Source organism: Lepisma saccharinum, chromosome 1 (assembly GCF_977018435.1).
Source record: "Lepisma saccharinum chromosome 1, izLepSacc3.1, whole genome shotgun sequence".
Lineage (NCBI taxonomy): Eukaryota > Metazoa > Arthropoda > Insecta > Zygentoma > Lepismatidae > Lepisma > Lepisma saccharinum.
In genome coordinates this window covers 112422713-112448628 of record NC_139229.1, presented here as the reverse complement: position 1 = coordinate 112448628, position 25916 = coordinate 112422713, and the positions used below count along the sequence as shown (strand labels likewise).

The 25916-nt window shown below is 36.8% G+C and overlaps 1 protein-coding gene across 1 annotated transcript in view; it reads right to left on the bottom strand.

Annotated features, from left to right (window-relative positions):
* Positions 1–25916, bottom strand: part of LOC145985159 (uncharacterized) — a 225845-nt gene that overhangs the window by 153316 nt on the left and 46613 nt on the right. Inside the window, exon 3 of the mRNA XM_083118840.1 lies at positions 23074–23136. Coding sequence (XP_082974966.1) covers positions 23074–23136 — 63 coding nt within the window. The remainder of the gene's footprint in view (positions 1–23073; positions 23137–25916) is intronic.

Here is a 25916-nt window from a genome sequence, read left to right as displayed (position 1 = left end):
ATATAAAAATTGTGTTAATGCTTATTTTTTTAAACAGTGAACTCTATTTTTAATATCTCTCTGTCTATTTTATTATTCTACTTAGGAACTAATTAGTATTACAGAAGTTATATTGAAAAGAAATCTCACGTGACAATGACGAGAAATTAGATATGTGGAATGAATAGTTTTCATATTTTAAAACCTCGTAGGGTTATGGGCTATCTCCCGATTCCCTTTTTCCACAATTCCCCCTACCTAGAGTTATTTTTAACTAGCAACGAGGTGACGTTTGGTCAGCACGACGAACCCTCAGCTGTTATAGAAGATATCTGAAACCAGCTTACACCAGTTATTTGTAGCTTCCCCCAATTTTTTTTTGATGGTGGGGTTGCTACCGTACCGGCCTTATACGTAGCCCGAATAATTCCGACCAGAGCCGGATTCGAACCTATGCCGTCTCGCAGCGAACATTCTCAAGACGAGTGAACGCCGTAACTCGCTCAGCTACGGAGGAGGACTCTCTCTTTTTTTTTTCCCTCTCTATTTTTTCTCTAATTTTCATCATCATAGTTAAAATTAATCCAAGAGAAAATATATATTTTGTGTTGACATAGGGAAATATGCAATAAAAATGCATGAATCAATAGTTAAGGTCAAAATCTGAATAAACAGTGAGGGTGATACACGCAAGCTTCAGGCATGTGATTTGCACAGAATTAAATATAAAAAATGAGAGATGGAAGGTTTTTGTTACTATTAGAATTTAAGGACGGAAATATGTACAGTGAATGAATACTACGTTTGACTAATCGTGAAGATGAGTATCACAGTACGTTTTTTATCGTTCTTATATAAACGTTGAAACGTTTAAGAACGTTTACCGAAACGTTTCAACGCTGCGTTGAAACGTTTCGGTAAACGTTCTTAAACGTTTCAACGTTTATATAAGAACGATAAAAAACGTACTGTGATACTCATCTTCACGATTAGTCAAACGTAGTATTCATTCACTGTACATATTTTCCGTCCTTAAATTCTAATAGTAACAAAAACCTTCCATCTCTCATTTTTTATATTTAATTCTGTGCAAATCACATGCCTGGAAGCTTGCGTGTATCACCCTCACTGTTTATTCAGATTTTGACCTTAACTATTGATCATGCATTTTTATTGCATATTTCCTATGTCAACACAAAATATATATTTTCTCTTGGATTAATTTTAACTATGATGATGAAAATTAGAGAAAAAATAGAGAGGGAGAAAAAAAAAAAGAGAGAGTCCTCCTCCGTAGCTGAGCGAGTTACGGCGTTCACTCGTCTTGAGAATGTTCGCTGCGAGACGGCATAGGTTCGAATCCGGCTCTGGTCGGAATTTATTCGGGCTACGTATAAGGCCGGTACGGTAGCAACCCACCATCAAAAAAAATTGGGGGAGCTACAAATAACTGGTGTAAGCTGGTTTCAGATATCTTCTATAACAGCTGAGGGTTCGTCGTGCTGACCAAACGTCACCTCGTTGCTAGTTAAAAATAACTCTAGGTAGGATTGTGGAAAAAGGGAATCGGGAGATAGCCCATAACCCTACGAGGTTTTAAAATATGAAAACTATTCATTCCACAAATCTAATTTCTCGTCATTGTCACGTGAGATTTCTTTTCAATATAACTTCTGTAATACTAATTAGTTCCTAAGTAGAATAATAAAATAGACAGAGAGATATTAAAATATGAGTTCACTGTTTAAAAAAATAAGCATTAACACAATTTTTATATTCACATACCTCTTTACAAAAATTCCTAGCACATCACTACAAATAAACAAATCTAGTGCACACTAGAGCCTTGGCTTATCAATACCTATGGGGTATCCTACAATTACAGTCAAACCACAACCTCAATTCTCGAAGATGTGGCCTCTCCATGTAAAACAATTGCGACGTAAATATAGTAGATTTTGCTTAAATATCTTGTGACATTCATACCACCTTTATTTCATTTGCTACAAAGAAGCATTTGGGTGCGTTGTTTATAAAAAAAAGCGAGTGGGGGGGATTATATTTCTTATGCATATTGAACAAATTGGTCTTAACTCATAATCATGCCGTAAGAAGAAACAAACTCGTGGGCTAGTGGTTATCGCACTGGGTTGTCACTCTAATGGTCGTAGGTTCAAATTCTCACGGTGGCAAAAACTTTTCGTAAGCTTTATTCGTTCCCGTTGTTACTATTTGAATTAGTCTTCTTTGAAATTAACAACAAAATATTATACAATTAATTCTCTCTTTCAAAATAGTAATATGAGGAAAAGTTTTTTATTATAAGAATTGGTAATTTTAGTGGTCTCAACACATCTAAAATCCAAAAAAAAAAAAATGCTAGATCGACGTTATTTTCTACTGAATTCTAAATCCACGTTATACACAGATAGGCTAATAGAGCGTGGACCTACAGTTTAAAATAAGATACGAACCGACCAAGTGGTAATGTATCGACGTCTTGTAATCAGTGTGTCCTATTCCGAGTTCCAGTCAGGTCGCATAATGTTTCAGATTCCATTTTAAACATATCCCGAGTCGTGATTAGCCTATGTGTGCAAAAAGTAATGTTAAAACAAACTCTTGACCTCAATAATACAAGTTGTGTATTTTCTTTCAGCTGTGGTTCCCTCTTTTTCGCGAGAAATAACAAATTAACCTAATCATTAACTCAACAAATAAAAAAAGCATCTCTAAATTAATTAATAAAAAACTGTTATTACACCCAAACCTCTATTTTATCGTAAATGTAAATAAAATATCATCTCACATAGTAAAAACAATATGAAAATTGTTCTAATAAGTGATATATGATTGTCAAACACATACATGAATACATTATGTTACAGATTCCACCGATGTAGTTTCCGGTGAAGTGATTATGATGAAATAACTTTCCGGTTCTCGTCGGTGGAAACCTTTGATCGCACACCGGACACGTTTCAATGTTATTGTGAGATTGAAGTTCATCGCTGGATAATAGAAGCATTTGGTTTCGATTCGCGTAAGAGGCTGCCAATAATCTCAACCTCTTCAACCATCTTTTCAAAAAAATATTTGATTACGTCAAATTTGATTTGATTGATTATTCAAAAACTGGAATGATTGTACCTTTCGAATCGAATTTATGGAGGGGTAGAGAGAGGGCCAATATGGACAGGTTAGAAACAAGTGATGTTATGATGATAGCCGTTGCCATTTCAGAGTGGCAAATGTTTAACATTAATTGTTGAATTTTATTTTAGGCTAGGTATATTCAACATGCCCCACTTCGTCAATTTTATTAAAACAACCATTATTCATCCTCATCGTTACCATTAGCCAAAATAGCCTCGCTTCTTTTTTTCCCACAATTTTCGTAGTGATCTCCGTTCGCAATTGGCTTTTGTAGATTAACAAAAATCGTCTGAAGTTTGAACACGTCATACCGGTGCAAGCTGTTTTTGTGATTGTTCTCCTCGATTATTCAAAATATCTAATTTTCGCATATTCAAATACACACAAGTGAAGAGGGGTTCATGCCACATTAGTGATTTTAAATTGTATTCTCGGAGCCATGCACACATTTCCTAACATTGTTGGCTTGTAGTCGATGAGTTGTGCAGGTACAGCTGTGAAGTTGTTAATAATACCCAACACAGACAAGTCACCCAACATTGCTTTTCAACATAGATTTTTAACTAGAAAATTGTTATGATTACAGTACACCCTTATCAGTATACAATAACATGGTGCCATTTTTCTGTTTCTGTTGCCAACAAAAGCAAATCTACAGACCACAGGTTTGAGAAATAAGACATTAACTATATTTTGCATACATGTAGGTACGCCCCGCGAGGTGTGTTATTGGAAGACTCAATACATGTAAGCAGTGGAGTAAATTTTTTTCTTTTATTTTGATGTCCATGTATTTATCTGAACCCTCTTGTCCAACCAAAACAAAAAACTCCGGTCCTATCTGGAGAGTGCAAAAAAAATAATATGTATGTTTATTCAGAAAAACCATCTATAGACAATACCGTTGCGCCCTCCATGTGCATTTTTCTTGTTGGCTGAACGCGAAGATGCCCGAGACTGCTTTCGAAATTGCTTTCAGCCTCGCATCACGATACAGCCGTTTTCTACAATTCTATTAGCCTACTATTATTATCTAAAACTATTTCATCACACTATCAAAAATAAAAAATAACATTTCTCTCCTTCCCTCGCTTTTAGCCATCGTCCAGTGTCCTTCTAGATAGCAGGTGAATCGTGACTAGCTAAAATATTGAAATCAAAACATGAATTATCCGTTATAACCCCCCTCCTCTTTTTTTTCTCACCCCTTCTTTACATGCACGCTCGATGACATTGAAATAAACAAAAAACACACCGCTATGCTTAACAAAAAACATCCATTGTACAACTCTATAGGTCGAGGTTCATAAGTCTCGTGCATCTCATGCCAGAGGTTGTATATCTTGTTTACAGTTTATAGTAGCATCATATTCCTTCACTCGAGAGACTAGCAAGACAGCTCATTACTAGATCTGTTTTGTCCATATGACAATGCTTGCTATCAGTAATAAAATATTTATGCTGTTTAACCTAACAGCTGAGGGGGGCGGGGGCATTCCACATTTACTTTTGCTAGTGCAATAAATATCAATATTTTTAAGTTATGCAATAATTTTTGACATTATATTCATGTCCATTTCCAAAGCTAGATTTATATACACAAACAACTCGCTCTTGCAATATATTATCTATTGTGAAAAATTCTCGCATGTTCGCGAAACAGGAAATACACGTCATAGCTTCCGTGAATCGAGCGCAAGGTTACTGGAGCACGCAAAATACCGTATGCCAAAAATTAAATATTCCAAATGCAGGCATCATGCACAAATAGAATAATCGGGTTGAATTTACAGTCTAAAACCACCATGTTCTGGCAGCAAGTATCAAAAACATGTGGTTAGAAGATTTTGATAGGGAGTGAGTGAAATAGTTGTTGCAAATTACCTTTTAAACCCAGTACATGTGTAGGAATATATTGCGTATAAGCTGTCTCACTCTCTCCGTATGTGTGTCAGGTAGTCGTGTCGATCGTTAGTTGTATGTCACAGCTTAACTGTACTAGGTAATATTTTTACATAAGGTAAGTTGGCATACTCTGCGAAGGTATATGTTTCAAGCTTCTAGCTGTAGAGCCTATTTGCAAAGTGTAAGTTTGGCTCGTCGAAAGCAACTCAAACAGTGTTGCCAGCTGTAGGTTAATTTTGCCCGTTATACAATTGCAAGAGGTGAGTTGCTTATACCCTGTCTGGAAAATGTGTCCATGGCTTATGTCGTAGGTTAATTTAGTTTGCAATAGATCTTGTGTGTTGGCCCTTACAAGTGATATAGCTGCCTTTCTGCCTTTGAGTCACCTGTAAGACTATATGTGGGTGGGCGAGTGAGGTTAGTTTAGTTTCCAATAGATCGACCTGTCATGCTATATACTACTTTCTGCTTTTTGAGTTACCTGTAAAACTATATGTGGGTGGGTGAGTGAGGTTAGTTTAGTTCACAATAGATCACACTTTGAATTTGCTCACACTCTCTCTGTCTGTGTGTCAGGTGGTCGTGTCGATCGCTAGTTGTATGTTACAGCTTAACCCGAACTAGGTAATATTAACTGTACTTCAAAAAATAAAATTGTGTGTATCTCATATCGAACTAGAAATAAAAAAAATCAAACATTAAGCATTCATGCAGATTAATTAAGCCGTAAATTCAAAATTTTGACCCCCACACAAATCGCATTACATACATACATACATATGGAAAAACAGAAGTATGCTTTTTTTTCGCCCCCGTGGTGTTTACAAGAGCCCCCCCCCTGTAAGTAAGACTAATCAGGGGTGGACCTACAGTTTCAAAAACCACTTGTGCGAGTATCGAATCCTTAAATACCACTGCGCCATAGGGGGAGGAGGCCCGGTGAGAGGGGGTAGAAAGCTGGAAACATTAACACCGCTATTGCCAGTTAGCGTCTTCTTCATCTTATTGCATACTTATCATCTTATAGAAAATTACGCCGTCAACTTGTAACTTGTAGGTTAGCCTCGCCTGTGAAATATCATATATTTAAAAAACAAAAAAATTGTGAAGCAACTAGTCAGTGTTGCCAACTCCTATTGGACGAATCTTCGACAACAACCCCCCCCCCCTCGCACAATTCAAGCACGAAGACTTCCGCGACAGACCTCGGTGCGAAAAATAAATTTCCCCACTGGTCCAAGCACACCCTTCCACGCATACAAAAGCATTTCGACAAGCACATGTACAATTTGGATTTCACCTCGACGGTGCTGCAGAATAACAACAATCCAGCCGATAAGACACCTCTGATCAAATTAACGCTGCACACTACAATCAAAATCCAATATAAGTTAGTTCGATGCGCAAATTAAAAAAAAATAATAACTCACAAAACTCTACAGAGGCATTGGGCTTTTGATAGCCATGACCGTTAGAACCTTTTACTTTTTTGGTTGGGCACCACGCACCCTGGCGAGGTTATAGGGGCCAGGAATCCTAAAAAAAAACAAACAATTATTTATTTGTTTGTTTGTCTCACAATACGAAAATAATAAGAAGCGCCAGCGCGCGCACGTGTGTATAGCACATCGTGTTTCCCCCTAGAGAGGTTTACAAAGATCACGATATATAAACATTTGACCGGGGCTTGGAAGATTAGGATAAGATGCATTCGTACTTCAAAAATAAGAAAGTGCATTATTTACTCATCACGCTGTGTCAGCGCAACGAATAAATACACGAAACGTGATCTACCCATGATAGATAGATAGGCGCGCGCGTGTGTGTGTGGCACATCGTTCCCGAGAGAGGTTTACAAAAGTCACGATATATAAACATTTGACTGGGACTTTTGAGGTTTTGGTGAACGCCAAATGAGTAAAATAAATTTTTGATGTTTTGGCGCTGTTTTCTTTGCTGCGAAACATCGTCAGCGCAATAAATAAGCACGCGCGCGTGTGGCACATCGTTCCCGAGAGAGGTTTACAAAGGTCACGATATATAAACATTGGTCTCCGGGACTTGGAAAATTGCGATAAGGTGCATTCATCCTTGAAGAATGAGAAGATGAGAGGATGAGAGGATGAGAGGATGAGAAGATGAGAAGATGAGAGGATGAGAGGATGAGAGGATGAGAGGATGAGAGGATGAGAGTGCATCTTTCACTCATCACTGCTTTTCTGCGCCGTGAAACATCGTCAGCGTAATAAATGAGGCGCGCGCGCGTGTGGCACATCGTTCCCGAGAGAGGTTTACAAAGATCACGATATACAAACATTGGTGACCGGGACTTTTGAGGTTTTGGCGAACGCCAAATGAGTAAAATAAATTTTTGATGTTTTGGTGCCGTTTTCTTCGTTGCGAAACATCGTCAGCGTAATAAATAAGACGCGCGCGCGTGTGTGTGGCACATCGTTCCCGAGAGAGGTTTACAAAGGTCACGATATACAAACATTGGTGTCCCCGAGACTTGGAAGATTACGATAAGGTGCATAAGATGAGAGGATGAGAGGATGAGAAGATGAGAGGATGAGAGGATGAGAGGATGAGAAGATGAGAAGATGAGAGGATGAGAGGATGAGAGGATGAGAGCTCATCTTTCACTCATCACTGCTTTTCTGCGCCGTGAAACATCGTCAGCGTAATAAATAAGGCGCAAAACAGGGAGAGAAAGTGAGTTTTTTGAGGTTTTTGTGGTCGTTTGGTCAAGAAATCAGAATTGGCCTCAAAGGCATATTTACTATCTACTATGAAACCCTTGAAAATTAATTTTAATGCACTTTAGATTGTCTACGTAGTCTATGTAAACTACAACCCAATGTAATCTACGCGTAGATTACGTGTAGTCAACGCATGTAGACGTAAACTTATAGTCTACAGCACATCACTGAGTGCAACTCAGTACTTAAAGTGTAAAAGATGACAAAAAGTGAACTTTCTTACTTGTACTACCATACGCAATGAACATGTGATAGAAACTGTAACGTTAATTAGTAATTTGAATTTCTCTTGGGTTTATAAATTTGTTATACAAATCCTTCAGAATTTTTAGGTCATTTTTCTAACTTTATAGGGCATTTTCTTGCATGTATTAGGTTATAAATGCATTTTTTAAAGGTCATTTTTTTGGCAATTTTAAGGTCATCAAAATGCTAGCCTGATAAGCAATGAAAATCCTCATCATTACAAGTGTATTAAATGATTGACATATTTAGTTGAACATTTTTTTTTTATGAATGCATCCTGCGAATCTCACGTATGTACATACACGAGTCCATTAAAAAGCTTGTTGAGTACACCTTGGATACCATATTTTCTTTCGAGAAAATCTCTAGATCATACTTTTCTTTTAATTTATAACAGCAGTAGTTATTCTCCCACAACGTTCTTCAAATCGCTCGTTCATCTTTTTAGATTCTCTGCTCTGAAAAAAAATATAATGACTAGTACGGTAAGAAGTATCGTATGAGGCAAAAACTAGCAGCTGAGCCAATACCACACAACTAGTCCAAGTCCAACTGGAAAATCCAGCTGGAGATGTAGCCTTGTGAGATTCAGGCATTAGCATAGTTTGTAAATGTAACTCTAAAATGTATCATTATGATACAATTTTTTTTTTCCATGTCGAACTGTCTTTAAAGCATCAATTTGTGATGCAAGTTCCTGCATTTTTCTCGATGATGCGATTAAACATTTGGTCTCTGAACTACATACTTTATGTATTTGATTATGGTGTACGTAGGATGGCGAGAAAAAATTAGCCATGTTTAATGGGATCATGACTACCTAGTGTTAAAGAAATAAATCGACAAATTGTTCAGTAACCCTCAAGTTTACCAGTGTGAATTATTAACCGCATAGTTACATGGAATTCTCATAACTTTATGTTCCATATTTAAATTTTTGGCTGATACTGCAATTGCAACAATGCATTATAATGTCGATAAAGTGAAATAAAGTTCAATATATGCTGAAGAAAAATGACTGCCACCTGGTATCATAAACGCAAAACAAAGAGACTTTCCCTGTAATGCAAGAAAGAAACATAACAATAATAGTTGGATCAAGAGGAAATGCACCAACACCCCACACACAGATAACTAAACGCATCATTTGAAACAAAAAAATGCATAAAATCTATAGCTCAAGACCTAATGTTTAAGTGCATCATAGAGAAAGGCACTCAAGAAACACGTGAGTTGATGTATATAAAAGCAAGAGAGGAGGCCCAAATTTCGTCCCCTTCGTACATTTTCATACCTGGTGACCATATGAAATGACGTACGAGCTCCAAAATTTGACTTTACCTTCGTTAACTATCCCTTACCTGAAAACTAAGCCAAATCGCCTGTATAATCAATTACTAGTGACAAAAGAAATTAAATTCAAAAGTACCCGTTTTCGGTAATACCAAAAAGGTGTCCCTAATTTCGTCTCCCTAAAAAATTACGAAAAATGTAGAAATTACAATTTTTCAGTTTTTTTTGTTGTGAGCTTTAATGTTCATATATTATTTACAAAAAAACATTACAAAACACAATTAGTGAAATGTATTGAATTAATACAAAATGTAATACATAAAATTAAAAATCTAAATTTAGCAAAATTCAGAAAGAATATTAGGTTTACTTGAAAAAGTAAATATCCTTATTATTTCTTTAAGAATGAGGGGACGAAATTAGGTAAAGGGCCTCCCAGATGGCGTAGTGGTAACGTCGTCGCCTTGTAATCAAGGGGTCCCGGATTCGATACCCGGTGGAGGCACATGGCACAGTGGTTCGGCACTGTTGGTCCACTTCCGATTAGCCTTTCTGTGCATAAAGTGAACTTAAAAACATGAAATCAAATAAACGAAATTATTAACAACCCTCAAACTAAAGTGGAGGGCCACACATTCTCAACAAGTGAATCTGACGGCTCACAACACACACACCCTTCTATTGACAGAGTAACCAGGCCAATGACATGCAAAGATAATAGAAACTATGATTACACTATAGGTTTAAAGGATATGTAATTATGACATTGAAATAACACAACCAGAACAGGATCTTCCTGGATCACTAAAAGTTCACAATTGGCTCTGTTTGCCGTTCCCTACACACACGCACCTGCGTGTGCTGATAGCATTCGAGAAGCTGAAGGGGACGAAATTCGGGCTCCTTATAGAGCAAGACACAGAAAAACATACATACTTGCATCATACGATGCACTTTGGAGTTACCATTACAAATTATATAAAAAATTACATGAAACTGTAAACCTGACTCTTGGCAATGGCCAAAAAACACTTTAGTGCATCAATCAATGCGTTTCTGGTACATCAAATATTGATGCATTTCGTTTTCCGAGTACAGACATTAACGGTCTCAAATTTTAATAAATAGTAATAAAAGAATAACCCATGCGCTTCCACTTGCCGAGGTGGGGATCATCCAAACAGTTGCGGGGTGACGTGTGGTCAGAACGACGAATCCTCAGTCGTTGTTGTAGGTTTCCATGATCGGGTTACGCTACTCATTTGTAGCTCCCAAATTTTCTCGAAATCTCAGGAGATAAATTGTTACACTTCCCCCAGAAGACACGAACCTGCGCACGGTCCGTAACCGGAATCCAAAGCATGACGCCTTAGTCCCACAGTGTGGGACTTCATATTTCAATAAGATATATTGATTGTGCGCCAATTATTAATTTTATTAATAAATTTTGAGATCGCGTAACGTTAGTGAACTATCAAATTTTTCCCTGTGATTTTGATATCCCATCTAAGTACACATGAACATATTGTAAATAGAGTGTATTAATGTTAATCGAACCACAGATAAACGTATTTACAGAAGAGGAAACAAGAGTGCGAGTGGCGCCTCTCAGCGGATAATTTTGAATTTCTTGCGTAGAGCAATTCCTACCAGGTGAGCGCCACATCTGCATATAATTCGTTTATCTGTGGACTAACTGTTCGAATATAAAAGTTTAAAATATTGGCGTTTTAACGGAATTGTCGTGACAAAATATAGCGTTGACGCGTGTTCGTAAAGACAGGAAAACACGCGCAGAGGAAACTGTAAAATGGCCACACCCTTAAGAAATGCAAATACTGAGCTTTGTAGTGTAACCTAACATGCGAAGAGCACTTTGGTGAACGTTCTTGTCATAGCAAAAACCCGAACTCCAATACTCACGCAATATGAGCTGATGTTTATGCATTTACGATCATAACCATTTCCCTGGAAGTTGGTCCCCTTAGGGTAACTATTGGCTGCTTCTGACCAATAAATATTACATACATGGAGAAACCTACTTCGTTTGAACACACATACTGAAATATGTAATAGGCATGGCGTATGGGTAGAAATTCCTTGAAATTCAGCCTTGGAATTTCCGAGGGCCTGGAAAAATGTACATATCTAATTTTTGCTAAGAATTCTTGATGGTTTAGTCTGGTATTTGGATCCATGTGGAACTTTATGGATTGAGATTGCGTAACCTAGTATGATATCGGCCGATACCAGTGGTATCAGTAAGTATCGGCTGGAATTTACTTACCGATACCTGTCGATATCTTTCCGGGACTTTCATTCGAGGAGTCTAATTATCCTGAAAATCATGCAAAATGAAAACTTAATGTTTTGAGTGAAAAACTGGATTTTCTGATTGCATAGCATGTATTTTAATTTGGGCGACCCTCTCTCCGGTATTTCCTGGGATCTCACCTGATCTCAACCCTATGAACTTTGGTAGATGGGGGGGGGGGGGGGGTGTATTTTGAAATTTGTTGTGTATGCCGCGAAAATCTTGGATCTGAATCTTTTCCGGGAAAGGTTGTAACGGTTTCTCTGGATCCTCAGACTTTGAAGGAAACACGTTGAAATGTTTTAGGAAGTGTGCTGAGACTAATGACATGTGGAGCACATGTTGCATCAAGGAAATTACCTATTCACATGGAGGGTTGCCAGAAATTTCTGTAAGGGTTCAGAACACTGACAAGACTTGAATAGTAAAAATAATAACAATAAGAATTATCATGATCATAATTATTGTTAAAAAGTAATAACTCTTATAATTTTTTTTTTAAATATTATTATATCTTCTGCAAAACTTTTCTTCTCAATCCACCAGACGAGTGAGTATACAGAACAATTGTCTTTCATTTTTTTACATTTAATACAGTAAATCCATAGTTATTATATTTTGTTATTAACTTTTACACATATCGTTGAAGGGAAAGCTTCAAAAGTTAGGAGGAAAGTTTACTCAAAAAGTTCATTTTCTTTGACCTCTCACATAAATCTCTATATTGTGGAATTTTAAAAATTGTGGAACCATTTGTTCTTTGGTTTAAATGCTAGAATATGAAAACATGACCTAGTCCCTGTATTTTTTATTCGGTTTAACGCATGTTGAATTTGTTATTCTGTTCGGAAACTAACTGATTTTTTTTGTTACTAACAGTAAAACAAGCTTTCCACTATTGCTTGAAATGAATGATGCTAATTTCCCAGGGGAATTGATGGACCGGGCTTTCCAGACATTATGCTCACCCTGTATATAAAGATAAAATCAGTTAACGCTGATATTGGGTATGACGAACGGAAAAGCTCTGCTTTTAGTGGGAGAGCAACGGTGGCATCTTGTGGTGGGAAAATAGAAGCGGACACAATGCTCTGTGGAGGACCTTGAGTCATAATCCGGAGGAATAACGTGTGTGTCGTGGGAGACGATGCGTGATCGCGTGTGTCCACTCTCACATGTGTCTCCACGAGTGGTCCTTCGGGAAGCTGGAGGCCGTGGAGACAAGAGTCCGCTGCCTGGGAGCCATCCTTAGCGACACAAACCCTTTTTTCTCTCAAGAGAAGCAGTCGCCATGGCGCCTCACGGAGGTCCGAAGCTCACGCTGCTCATCGTCTGCCTGTGACGGCAATTATCGAAAGCATCTGTGGACAATTTTCTGACAAAAAAAAAGACAAAAGAGAGAGCAATTCCGTTGCTCTCATTTTTTTGGTACACTTTCTTAACTTGAATCGCTGGGCAGGGGTCATTATCAAATTTATATGGTGAAAACATATGGCATGCAAGTACACGTAATGTCTCTCGGATTGTTTATATTTTGCCCCGCATCTGTTTGATGGCGCTGTGCGTGCGGCTCGTCGCGAAGCCAACAGCAACCGTACTTAAAGATGGCGGCGGTTAATATCGAAACATTGCGCGGCAATTTCGTTTTCAGGAAGAATTTTTATCATTGCGTATGATTAACTGTAATTATTCCCGGTGGCGAGTGGCCTGGAAACACAGTAAACTTCGCAGTCAACAAAGAGGACTCTTGGGGCAGCAATTGTCAAGATCTTTAATGATTTGTCCCCATTGTGTGCGTCACGAAGCAGTTGGTCAGTAGGTCTACCGGACTTCTTTCAGATATTCGAGTCTTCCAAGTATACACTATATGTTCTGACAATATATATTATTTTGTAATGTGGTATGTTTTGCGTAGTAGAATTCATTTCAGCTCTTCGTGTGCAAAAACACTAAAAACACACCTGAGAGTTAACACCGTTTGAAGTTTCAGTTTTTACAGTGCAATGAACTTAAATACAATATTAGATTCGCTTTAGATTAAAGCATTTTTCTTGGCATTTTCCCTTCGAATAAAACATTAAAATACTGACCAAGGCAGAATTTTAATGTTTTATTAACATGGAAGCAAGACTTAATAGTGTTTCCCTTCTACGATCGAATTCTACTGTGTAAAGAGATTTTACAGCATTTTGGTGTCATAGCACAGATAGAACGGTCCTAAATTTTCCTTAGCACTTCCCCTAGCATAACCAATCAGAAGCGAGCTCTAAGTCACGAGTGTAATGGCGGCCGAGTGCGATGTAAGCAATGCATCACTTCACAGTTTTAAAAGCCTATAACTATTCAACCAAGCGGGAAAAACGATTCCTACGAAACTGTTTAGGTACAAATCAATGGCGCTGCTTAAATATATACTTTATAGCGTACATAGTACACGTATGGAAGAATATATTAGTTGTTTTAATTGTAAACATCGGACACAGGCTCATGGATAGAAATATCTAATGGGTGAGGTTGGGGGTTACTTAGATAATGTTAAAAATAATATGCAGAGTTTCAGTTATTCACACGATATCTCGCTAATTAAATAACCATTTCCTCTCTTAAATTACATCTCTTCCTCTTTAACACTTAATGGCCATTACCTTACCGATGGCGCCAAAAGATGTCAGGCTTGAATTGCGCTTTCTTGCAGCAGCCTTTATTTCAAAGATATGTGTGAAATATTTGCGCACGATTACATTTAATTAGACATATGTTGACAGCGTTGTAAATACGTTAGTCAAACAAAATACCCCTTCTCTAGACACCAACACTTTATTCTAACCTAAGATCATTAATATTTGTTTCATTTTTTTGAAGAAGATAAGGAATGAAATTGAGAATTTAAATAAATATTTATTACTTTAACCGTCTTGTGGGTTTGATTTACAATAAGATAAATCTAAATTGTTAAAAATATTATCCAAGTGCATGATAAAGAGCACAAAGTCTAAAATATAATTTGGAAAACTAATAAGACTTTAAGATAATAGCAGTAATTGTCATAAATTCGCATTACTTCCTTCAAAATGTAGGCCCCTATCAATTTTTAAATTTTGATTGAATCTGAGAGCTGGAACTGATTAGGATAATTTATCTAATATATAAATATATATTAAGTATCAAGTCACGAGGAACAATATTGCATTTTATGAAGCAATGCGCATTATAAAACGTTGAAAAACTGAACCTACAGATTTATTTGATGAGAAGGATACATCTGATATTACCTGTAGAGATATAGCCTTGTAGTGGATTATATTTGTTAGAGTTGGTTGTTCTGCTAATCGGGACTGGACCTACAGTTTAAAGTGCGATCCGAACCACTGTACAAATCTTAAACACACACGCCGACATGTGCACCATATAGAAATTTGAAATGAAATATGAGTAGAGGAAATTGCATAAATACAATGTTATGCCTACACACACACACACACACACCATCACACACACACACACACACACTCGTACATAGAATAGCTACATATGCACCTTTAAGCAACACACAAAGAAACCTGTGATGTTCCACACAGTAACCTGGTATGGAAAGCCAACATTTTTTTCAGTTTGGTAAGTTATATTAAAAAAAAAAGTAATATTTAAATTTTAACAGGAAGCAGTCGAGAATGAAGAGTTTCTAAGTTCATCGGTAGGTGGCTCCACGCTCTAGTGGCAGATACAGTGAAAGAGTTCCCGAAGGAATATTAAGTCACATCAATCTATTTACGACAGCATCAGTGACTCGACGCCTACTTCTAGTGAATAAACGAATCTATCCATTCGATACCTACCAGTAACTCAGATATCACCTTAGATACGTACAAGGATAATGTTGTGTTTGAGGCACTTTTTCACTTTCCATTTGCATTTACTTCATGCTTGCAATGATATGTATTTGATTTCATGCTTGTTTACATTGCAAAATTAATTTTTTCCTTCATTTGTTTGTACGCATAAAATACGCGCGCGTGTGTGTGTGTAGGTTACGTAGGAAACAGAAGATTTGTAAACAGTTAAATAGATTTAACTGAGTGAGTATTACAAATGAAAAATATAAATAACTTGAAGATTTGACTAGAAGAATTATCTGTCGGAAAGCCGTGAGAAGGCAAATATAACATCTGACAATTTTATATGAGACGATGTTGCCAGTGCGGGCAATATTTTTTTTTGAAAAATATTATTCCATATACTTCGTTCTACTTCATGTCTCAGCGAGTCTTTTTACATTATGTAGACGGAATGGATAAGAAGGGAAAATATTAAAATATAAAACAACTCTACAGTTTCTTCTTCAATACGCATTAGTTTCTTTGCATCCCTCTTAAAAAAGACCGATTCCTTTCGAACAGAATGATAGCTTACTTTAGACTATAGCTTAATTATAAGCACGTTCAAACATTTTTTTAAAATAAAAACGCACATTTTTTGCTTCGTTTTTAAACACCTACTTAATCACGACAAGTAACATGTCACTGGTCCTGTAAGGGCTAAATAAGGCTTCGATTTAACGTCAATTGAAATTGAAATGAAAAACTTTGATTTGTGTCAAATAAAACAGCAAAATATGTTAAAAGAAATACATTACTTTCTCTCGCTTCAGTATGATCAGTTGTTATATTCATTCTAAATCACATAAAATTAACGTTTCCCAGCATTGAATACATTAGGCAGCTGGCCAATAACTAAGATGTAAAGTGGTTTTGTTTGTGCTTTTCGCATCGTTGCACAAACATTTCTCCGTGAAGATATTCGCGATCAGTGCAAAGGTAGGCAAATGCTAAACTCTGAAAAACACTTTTGCTGCTATGATAAATTTATTTTTAAAACGTTCAGACCTTACATTTCTTCAATGTTCGTTTGTTGATCAAAATTACATGGGTGTTTCGTTTCCACAAACATTTTTTAAATGAAAAAGTAAAACGGTCTCTCGGCCACAAACGTAAACTTGGCCTTTCAGAAAGTTAAGTGTGCACTAAAGATTATTGCCGTGTTAAAATAATTCAAAGAATTGCACGTAGGTCGCAAAATACTGTGCATTCAAAATGAATTACCATTATCTGTGAAAACTCTTCAAAGAAAGAGAAACATATTGAAAATAAATTAGAAATATTAATAGTACAACATGAGAATGTTCTTAAGTAGGCCTATCGTGCTGCAAAATTATAATTTTGAAATTGGTATCTAAGGACAAAAACGCATACAATTTTTATAACACATTAAATGCAAATACGAATAGGATAATGGAGTGAAATAATTACGTATAATATCCAATTCAAGATGACGGAGGGAAAGCTTCTGACCCATATACCGCACATTCCGGTTCGTCCACGAAAAGATCCCTAACTAAAGAATGATTTGATTTATTTTACTTCCCTTTTTTGCCACTTTTGGCTAATTGCGAAGATGGGAATGAGTGATCATAGGATGAAATTATGAATGGACAGTCACGAACGTCAAATACCCCAGGCCGGGATTCGAACCCGGAACCCCTGGCGTCGTAGCGCGACGTGCTAACCCCTCCGTCACGTCAGTCAGTGCAATATGTGTATTTAATATGAAGATAATCGCACAACATTTCTTTTCTTATTTAAAGAAGAAGACTAGCGTACGCAGGATTTTTTCGGAGGGGTCTGGAATTGTAATTGTGCATAGCTGTGTCATAAAGGAGCGGGAAACACAATAAAATATTTCGAAAGTACAATTTTTAACCGTCATTTAAAAAGACAAAATTAGATATCTAGGTTGTTTTTTTCCAAAGGGGTGGGTTGCATTTATCGCTTTGATTTTTCCCTAGTGCTTTCCTGCCTTCATTTGAAAAAAAAATATTCTTTTCTGAAAATTTCGGATGGGGCTGTAACCCCATCAGTCCCTCTCTGCGTACTCCAGTGAAGACAAGTATTAAGTTTGTCAAAGTTTCTAACTACAGATGGCGCATCATGAAGTAAAAAATAAGTTGTACCTTAAATGACTGCCATTTTAAAAGAACCAATAGTTTACTGACTTATTTTCGGGAACATAACTTCTATGATTAAAAGTAAGTCTGTAACTTTCAAATGTTAACCTAAAAATAAAAGTAGGGGCTACAATAGTAGCTCGTGAGCTCATTTTCCTGAGGATGGTTCAGATTATAATGTAACTGATATGATATGAATAGTTATAATGCAAATGTGAACATGAGTCAAAGTATATTAAGCTATATTAAGTTCAATACTACAGTATAACCAATTTTCAATCGTATTTCAGTCCATGTAATTCCTTTGTGCAGTGTCTGGTGTTGTGAAATGTGGATGGATATACTCTGTTCTAGTTCAAATCAAAATCCCTCCTGGGGGGCGGGGGAGGGAGTGTCTAATGTACAACAGCTGTGAAAATCACAATGAACAGTGCACAATGCTGTTTTCAGCGAACAACTTTCCCCACAATTCATCGCACGAAATCACTCTCCGCCCCCATATATCGGGCAAACAGATCAGATCCATTGAAAACATTCCGGGTAAGCATTGTGCAAGTGATATTTTTGCCGAAGTGATTAATGGTATGATTATCACGATCATATGAGGAATGTGTACGTACAAAATATCACAAATTTCTCGCTGTAGGAAGGCTTCTCATATTGGCTTTCCTCAACATGTGCGAATCTGTTTTCCCGACTTCATGTTGTTACTTCCCGAAGTGCACTGCGTGATGACGTCAAGTTGAATATCATGCATTCGGATATTTAGGTGTGACAATACTACTTAAATCTTTTCAAGAGACAATATTGCATAACTGAGGACTTGCACAAAGCCCTGTCGCGTGTTTTTCTTAGAAAGTTACCAGCAATACTCTGTAGAGTGCTTGTCAGTTCGGAAACTAAACAATGTTATGCTCTCTGTGTAGGATTTAAACAAAATTATCGTAATGTAAATGGGCTCAATGTCACAATGTATTCTATTTTGCTTATAAATTGTTGGACAAAATTTAATGACCGGCCTGATCGGATTCGAACTTAGAACCTTTGGTGACGAAATCGTGAGTCAATGTGGCTCAAATAGAATTTTACATTACGAAATCCTCGCAAACTGAACATTCTTGAAAAAAAAAATATATTCATATTCGGTAGATATTCGTTCATTGTCAACGGTTTTCGTTATACAAAATTGAATTTGCCTGGAACTTTCGCTATAGAATTCCTGTACATTTACAAATAATTTTTGGGGAACATATTGCACGTACTGCAAAAAAAGAGCATTTGGGTGTGTCTCAGGTTTACTCTATCATGTTACTGAAATTTGTGATATCTCAGCCCTCACCTTATACTTCAAGTCATTCATTTCCCAAACAATAGAATACTGCTCTACCGTCTGGTCCATGGCGTGTCCCACTTCAACTGATTTCGCTTTCCACTTTTTTCCTAGCTGTAGTTCGTTACAGGGTTCCCTCATTACGCAATTTGTCAAAACCGCATCTCTTGTTCTATCTACACTTACAGACTCATATCAGCGTCGTTTGCTAAATGATTTCAAACATCTATACAAGATTGTGAATGGCAAAATCCGCTGCAACACACTTCAGGAATTCCCCTTCCGAGTGCCTATGCGCACAACACGTAGAACAAATCTATTTTACACAGAAAAGCTTAGACTGGAAATTCAAAGTAGATCCCTCTTCTACAGACTTCCCACCCAAAATAATGATCTCCCATGAAGCGTTGATATAATTTCCCCAGAGTATGCCTTTCGGTCTTTCATCAGAAAAAATACTTTCGCATAGTTACGTCTTTGACATATTTTCTTATTTTTAATTTCATTATTTTCATTGTTGACAATTTCTGAGTAAAATGGTCATTTTATGCTGTATCTGAAATTTTCCCAATAAATAAGTAAGCATTACTTTATTTCAGAATCACAATGTATATTTTAATTAGTTAACTACTCCTTATCAATTCTTACTGTATCCAATAAGTTTCTTACTAATTAGATGAAAAGATAAGCAAAATATTGGAAAGTTTCAAGCATTCAATGAGCATTTTCCAAAAAAAAAATGTTAGCTTAATTTACGTTTTCATGACGAAAAATCACTTAAACGTTCGTGTCTTAGAATTCCAATGTCAACATTCCCCCTCTCATATTTATAGGCTAGTAAAAGAAGACTGAAATAACTGATTAGACGAGGAAATAGGACAGTGAAGGACTGCAATCTTTATTCCAATGGTTGATGAATGTGGGTACGCTTGGCGGGACACGTTCGACCACTATCGGTCGGAAGCTGGTCGAATCGGGTTTCATCGGCAGTCAGGCCTCGGCAAAGCTAAGGTGTTCTCTCACAAGCCGGATTATACTAAACAACAGCATTTTGCTGTTAATATCTGCAACATAAATTTTCCTATCTGATTTATGTTCACAACTTGACACCCCAGTCGCTTTTCTTTGACTTTTTTAGAAATAAAGAATTTGAATTTGCTTCATACAGTGGCGCCAACTTTTATGTAGGCCTACGTTTTGAAAATAATGCACAAAATTATGGTTGGCTAAAACCAGAAATAAAGACATAATTTACGCGTATATGTATATATTTGAAAATGCTTTGAGTGAATGCTTTTCCAGTTTATTTACAATGTTCTTGCCTCTATATTATTATTTTTAAACATACAAGATTTATTACAAATTAAAGTTAATTTGATATGTTCATCACTAAAATAAGAAGAGCTCTTTGGAAGTTTATGCTTGCAACATGTTCTACGAGTTATAGCCTGTCTAGGTTTTAGTAACTGTAAGAGTAACTTGCGGTTACTCTTTAAGTAACAGTATGTGAACTACGTCTCAAAATCAGTAACTCAATTACTTTTAAGAAGCACATTTCCAAGTACATTGATTGCTTTGGTTTTTACTTCGGTTTTGTATCACTTTTGGCTAATCGTGAAGATGAGGATGAGTGATGATATGATGAAATTCATGAAGGAACACTAACAAAAGAACCCATGCAAAGGCCGGGATTCGAACCCGGTACCAGTTTGATATTTACATGTAGTCGTATTGACAGAACAGGCTGTTACTTTAATGAAGATACTTTTGCTGAATTATCTGTTCAGAAAACGATGGAGTAAAATGGTTTTTAATTAAAGATTTAGATATTTCATACACGAAATAAAGTGAAACGCCATACTTACTCTATAGATATGAAATTACGAATTATAAGAAAAATAAACTAGACAGGCGACTCACCTTCAAAATTACATCATATTTATACATAAGATCAGCCTTTTGTCCTGGAAAGGACCGTTACAAAAAAAATGGTTCCCTTTTCATTCTCTGGCATTTTAATCTATAGCTACCCTTTGTTACAGAATTCAATTGTTACATGAAAAGCGGTGCAGTTTTATTATTGACAACAATTTATTAATTTTATATTTATTTTCGTAGGAAACTAAATAGATAGCTAATTCTATTTCATAACTTTCCTTATGTATGATAATTTCCCGTGTTCTGATATTTACCTACTTACTTGAATCTAATGAGTATTTTTGGGGGTCAAATTTCGTATCTCCAAAATTAAAGTGGGCGATTCCAGTGCAATGCGTATCATAAACCCATTGTTGTATAAAATAGTGTTATTCTGCAAACAAAAATAAATCTTAACATAAATCCGTTGTTCCATAAAATTGAGCTTTTTGAGACGTGCATTTTGTTGACCATAAAGGTATTGAAAATTGGAGTGCGCCTTATATTCGATGGCGGATTATATGCGAGTAAATACGGTATAATTCTGAAATAGCGGTTGAATATCGACATGAATCATGTTGGAGTGTGTACCCTGAAAAACAATCTTTCATCGTGTATTCCCTCATGATTTTTCCATTACATGTCTTGTCTTCGGAAAAGAAACATAAATTATAGGAATTTTAGTGTTAAGTAAGCGAGCGGGGGAAAGAAAGTGAACAAAGAACGGGAGAGAGAGAAAGAAACGAGACGGAACGGAAGAAATAAATGAAAAAATAAGCAATCAAGAAGGAAGGAAGTAGACAAGGAGAAATATATTTTAAAACTGAGGAACGACGGCGAAAATCTAGGAAGAAGAGGTAAGGGAACGAAAACAAACTATGGGAAAGAGGATACGAATACATGGAAGAGGGAAGTAATAAGTAAACAATTTTCCCTATTTACAGCGGGTTAAGCGACTTTCAACTGGGCCTTCCTGTACATCACATTAGAAACGTTTGTAACCATCTTCCAAGGCCTGGTCATTAATTTACCTTGAAAAGCATTAATTAAAAAAAAAGCTTCCCAGAAGAGCCATTTTGTTCAACTACGTGACTGTCTCCCAACCTACATCACACGAAAATGCATCAACCGGAAGATGAATGCAATTATGAACAGGAAATAGAAGCGAATTAATTATGTTGCCCTACGATCTTCAGGAAAATAAAGTTCAAATGTTGGGAAGGGGTGATTTTGACACCACAAGCACCCATGTCCTGCGGTCCAGTGTATTTTTATATTATTCACAGTTTTAAAGGAATTGCATTACATTCATACTTATTTTATTACGACGCTTTTCCTCCCACTTTTGGCTAATCGCGACGACGAGTATAAATTTCTTTTAGATGACATTAAGAAGAATCACACTGAACCTGAAGTCATCTGTAGCCAGATCGTGAGTCTACAGAATCAGATGACTGTATTCAAAGTTGTTATAAGTGCAGTTATTCCATCTTCATTACTTACAAAAGTTCTAAACGACACCAGTTTACATATGCGTGAAAATACTTAATGTTAATAATTTATTGCAAGAGCCGCGGTGGTTTAGGGGATAGAGTGACTAACTGCCACGGAGGAGACCCGGGGTGCGTGATTTCAGGCACGAATTTTTCTAGCAACGTCCCTACATGGCGGCTTTATGGTTTACCCAGACTCTCATTGGTGGCGTTCCTTGCATGCAAAGACGGTCGGAGCGTGGTGCTGATCACATCACCTCCACAAACTGCCAATATTGTGAACTCCCTTCCAGATGATTTCACGGCATGTTGATTTTGTTTCTTTTATAAATTGTGTAACATTTGTCCTTTTTCGATTACGTGGGATGAGATTCAACAAACATTGCGCCTCTCTTGGTCACATACCGTATATAGCAGACTACAGAAACATTTTATTTGAACATTTGTCAACATGCCTTAACATACAAGACAGTGAGCTCATAATATGGTGGAGAGCGTACCATTCTTTTAAGATTCATTCTAGTGTTCTATGATTTTCATAAAAGCTTCAGTTATTTGAAATGTGCAACATACCTGTTTCAATCTAGCAATAGATACCTGTGGTATTTATGTATTAAAACAAACTAGGAGTAATCTAGATGGTAATATTATAAAGAATGAAAGATTTTAAATTGTCTTACCTGCGATTTGAACTCTCGATCTTCAGCTAATGTCACCTGCCATACCCAAGAGCTCGATACGACCTACAAAGAAATAAAAGTTGCAATTCTAAGAATCCCAATGATACTCAAACATGCTCATAGACCTACATAGAATTTCACATCCCGTATGACTGTTAAGGACGAGATTCTAGTGCACCTTCATGTTGTCTCAATGATGTTTTTTCCAAGCTGCCTAAATTTTCAAATAAACGCAATGTTATTCTGAATTCTCTAACATAACATCTAATTAGAATTTCTCAGTGGAAATGCGATCAATCAATATATGTATGCATTGTATACGTATTTGCAACATGAAGCACAATTATGGCAACCCAGAACCTTTCCCGATTGGCAGACAACGGTGATTATAAGCTAATATAATCCGTACGATAATTCTGCTTGATGTACTTTTGAGAATACACACACACACACACACACACACACACACACACACACACACACACACACACACACACATGTGTGTGTGTGTGACAACAAATTTTATATGGATGTGTGTGTATGTATGTATTATTGTCAAGATTATTATTTGTACCAGAATAAACCTAAATGAATTTTCATTTATAGCTAATGAACTTCTGTGATACATAAATAAAAAGTAACATTTGCACCATTCTGTAGGGATATATATTTATTTCGAATTTCCATATTTTATTTTAACACGGACTTCTGCAGGCGGGACTGCAATTCTAACACTAACAGGAACAGATATTCTTGTACGTCAACTCACGAGTCATCTTCTTTTAAACACGCAATTTCTTCATTTCGTACCCCTCCATCGTGCAAATAACACCACCTTCTGGCATATCCTAGTGCATCACGTGATTGCGAAGATGAAAACTCGAGGAGCATAAAAATCCAACTGAGAGATGGCGCGCGTGTTGCCCCGCCGTGGGAGGGAAAAGATGCTAAGCAAAACGACAGGTTTTGTTGCTGAATTCTGAACTTTTCCGTTCCTCCGTGTGGGGGCGTGGCGACAAGCCGGTGCCATTTCTTTATGTCCGTTTCGTACGTGGGTCGAATACCAACAATACCTTTCGCTTTTTTCACCATTAATTCCATTTGTTCCTTTTCCCGAACATTCTAATGATCCGCGATGTTCGAGTTTCTTTTGTTTTTTTTTTCCTGCTCATAAAACCTTAGGTTGTTTTTTTTACAACATTTATTATCTGCGCGCGGCCATGACTAGGCGGGATTTGAGCGGCAACGTAGCATCCGTGATTACCGCAATCAATACAATATGCGTGCATGACTCAAACAGCATCAACCAATCGCGTGCGTTCGTTTAGCCAGTCCGCGAAACGACGTGACAAAGTGGTGGATCCAAGGATGACTTTGTGAACGTTGCCACGCATGGCAATACCAGGGGAAACTTTACGTAAGAGGATGGATCCTTGTGTCATATTTTTTTCCACACGCCAATCTTGTAGTTGAGCATCGAGCACGTGTTTCGAATGGCTACCAATTTTTGTGATTATCTGTTCATCGTTAAGACTTATTTTCCGAACAAACGAATGTGCCCATTTCGTAATGTAATATTTGTATTTTCCTCGTCGATGTAACTTATTGTTGCTTTGGGAGTGCACCAAATAAAGAAAATTACATTGGCCTTTATGTTTCCTGTTCATGAAGAGTCACAACTATTTACGGACTTACTGGTATATTTCGTCAATTCGCCGGCCCCTGTGGCGGAGTGGTTAGCACATTGCGCTACGAGGCCAGGGGTCCCGGGTTCGAATCCCGACCTGGGCATGGATGTTTGTGAGTGTCCATTCATCAATTTCATCATGTCATCACTATTCCCCATCTTTGCAAATTAGTCAAAGTGGCACAAAAAAGCGAAGTAAAATAAAGCAAATCAATCAATCGTCAATTCACATAGCTTTTTTATCTATCTTGGTCAATCGTAGCAAATGGTGACTTGACGTAGATGAGAAACACAATGCAAGAATTACTCAGGATTTGAATCTAACTACATCACCACAGAGGAAGACTTAGAATTGATGTTAATATCGTTACTACACAGTTATTTCTTCTTTGCACTTCTGTATAAAGTTTTATTTTGGTTATGATACTAAACCAAATGTTCCACAGGTTAGAATATCATATAATAGAATAATAGAATAATCCTCTGCTTGCATTTCAAGGTTTGGTATGTGATAAATTACACTAATATACGTTACAAATTAACTCTATTCTCCATCCACTGAAGGAACAAAGTTAATGTAAACTGCATCACGTGACTCGTGAAAAATATTACTTCCTATGTTATAATTATGGCACTATTTTTGCCCAAGAATATATTTGTCGTAGCTGTGCAGCTCATAATGTTATATTCCACAATTTCAATATAGAAACTACACTGAGTGATTTGGCTTTTTTACGTGCACTATATTTCTATGGGCAAGATTTCTACACAGCTGCCATTCGAATAACTATGGGATATCTCACACATCTACCTGTTTCTGTTACGTACAGAGAATAGGTTTGTTTCAATAGTAACAGTTTATCGTTACCCAAAAAGTAAAATTACGAATATTACAATACAGTAGAATACAGCTAAGAAATTTCAATCCAACCATATGTAAATACGATACACAAACGGAGCATACACAAGTATAAAACCTTTATCCGTTATTTCTACGTTTTGTTCTATCGAAGAAATTGGTGACTTTTGAGGCACGATCTATATGCAATGCAAAGCGATAATTGTGCATCAATCAGAAAACAACCCTTCCTTTTCTCGTGGCACTGCTGTAAACCAAGAAATATCGGTTGTACCACTTTCATTACATGAAAGAACC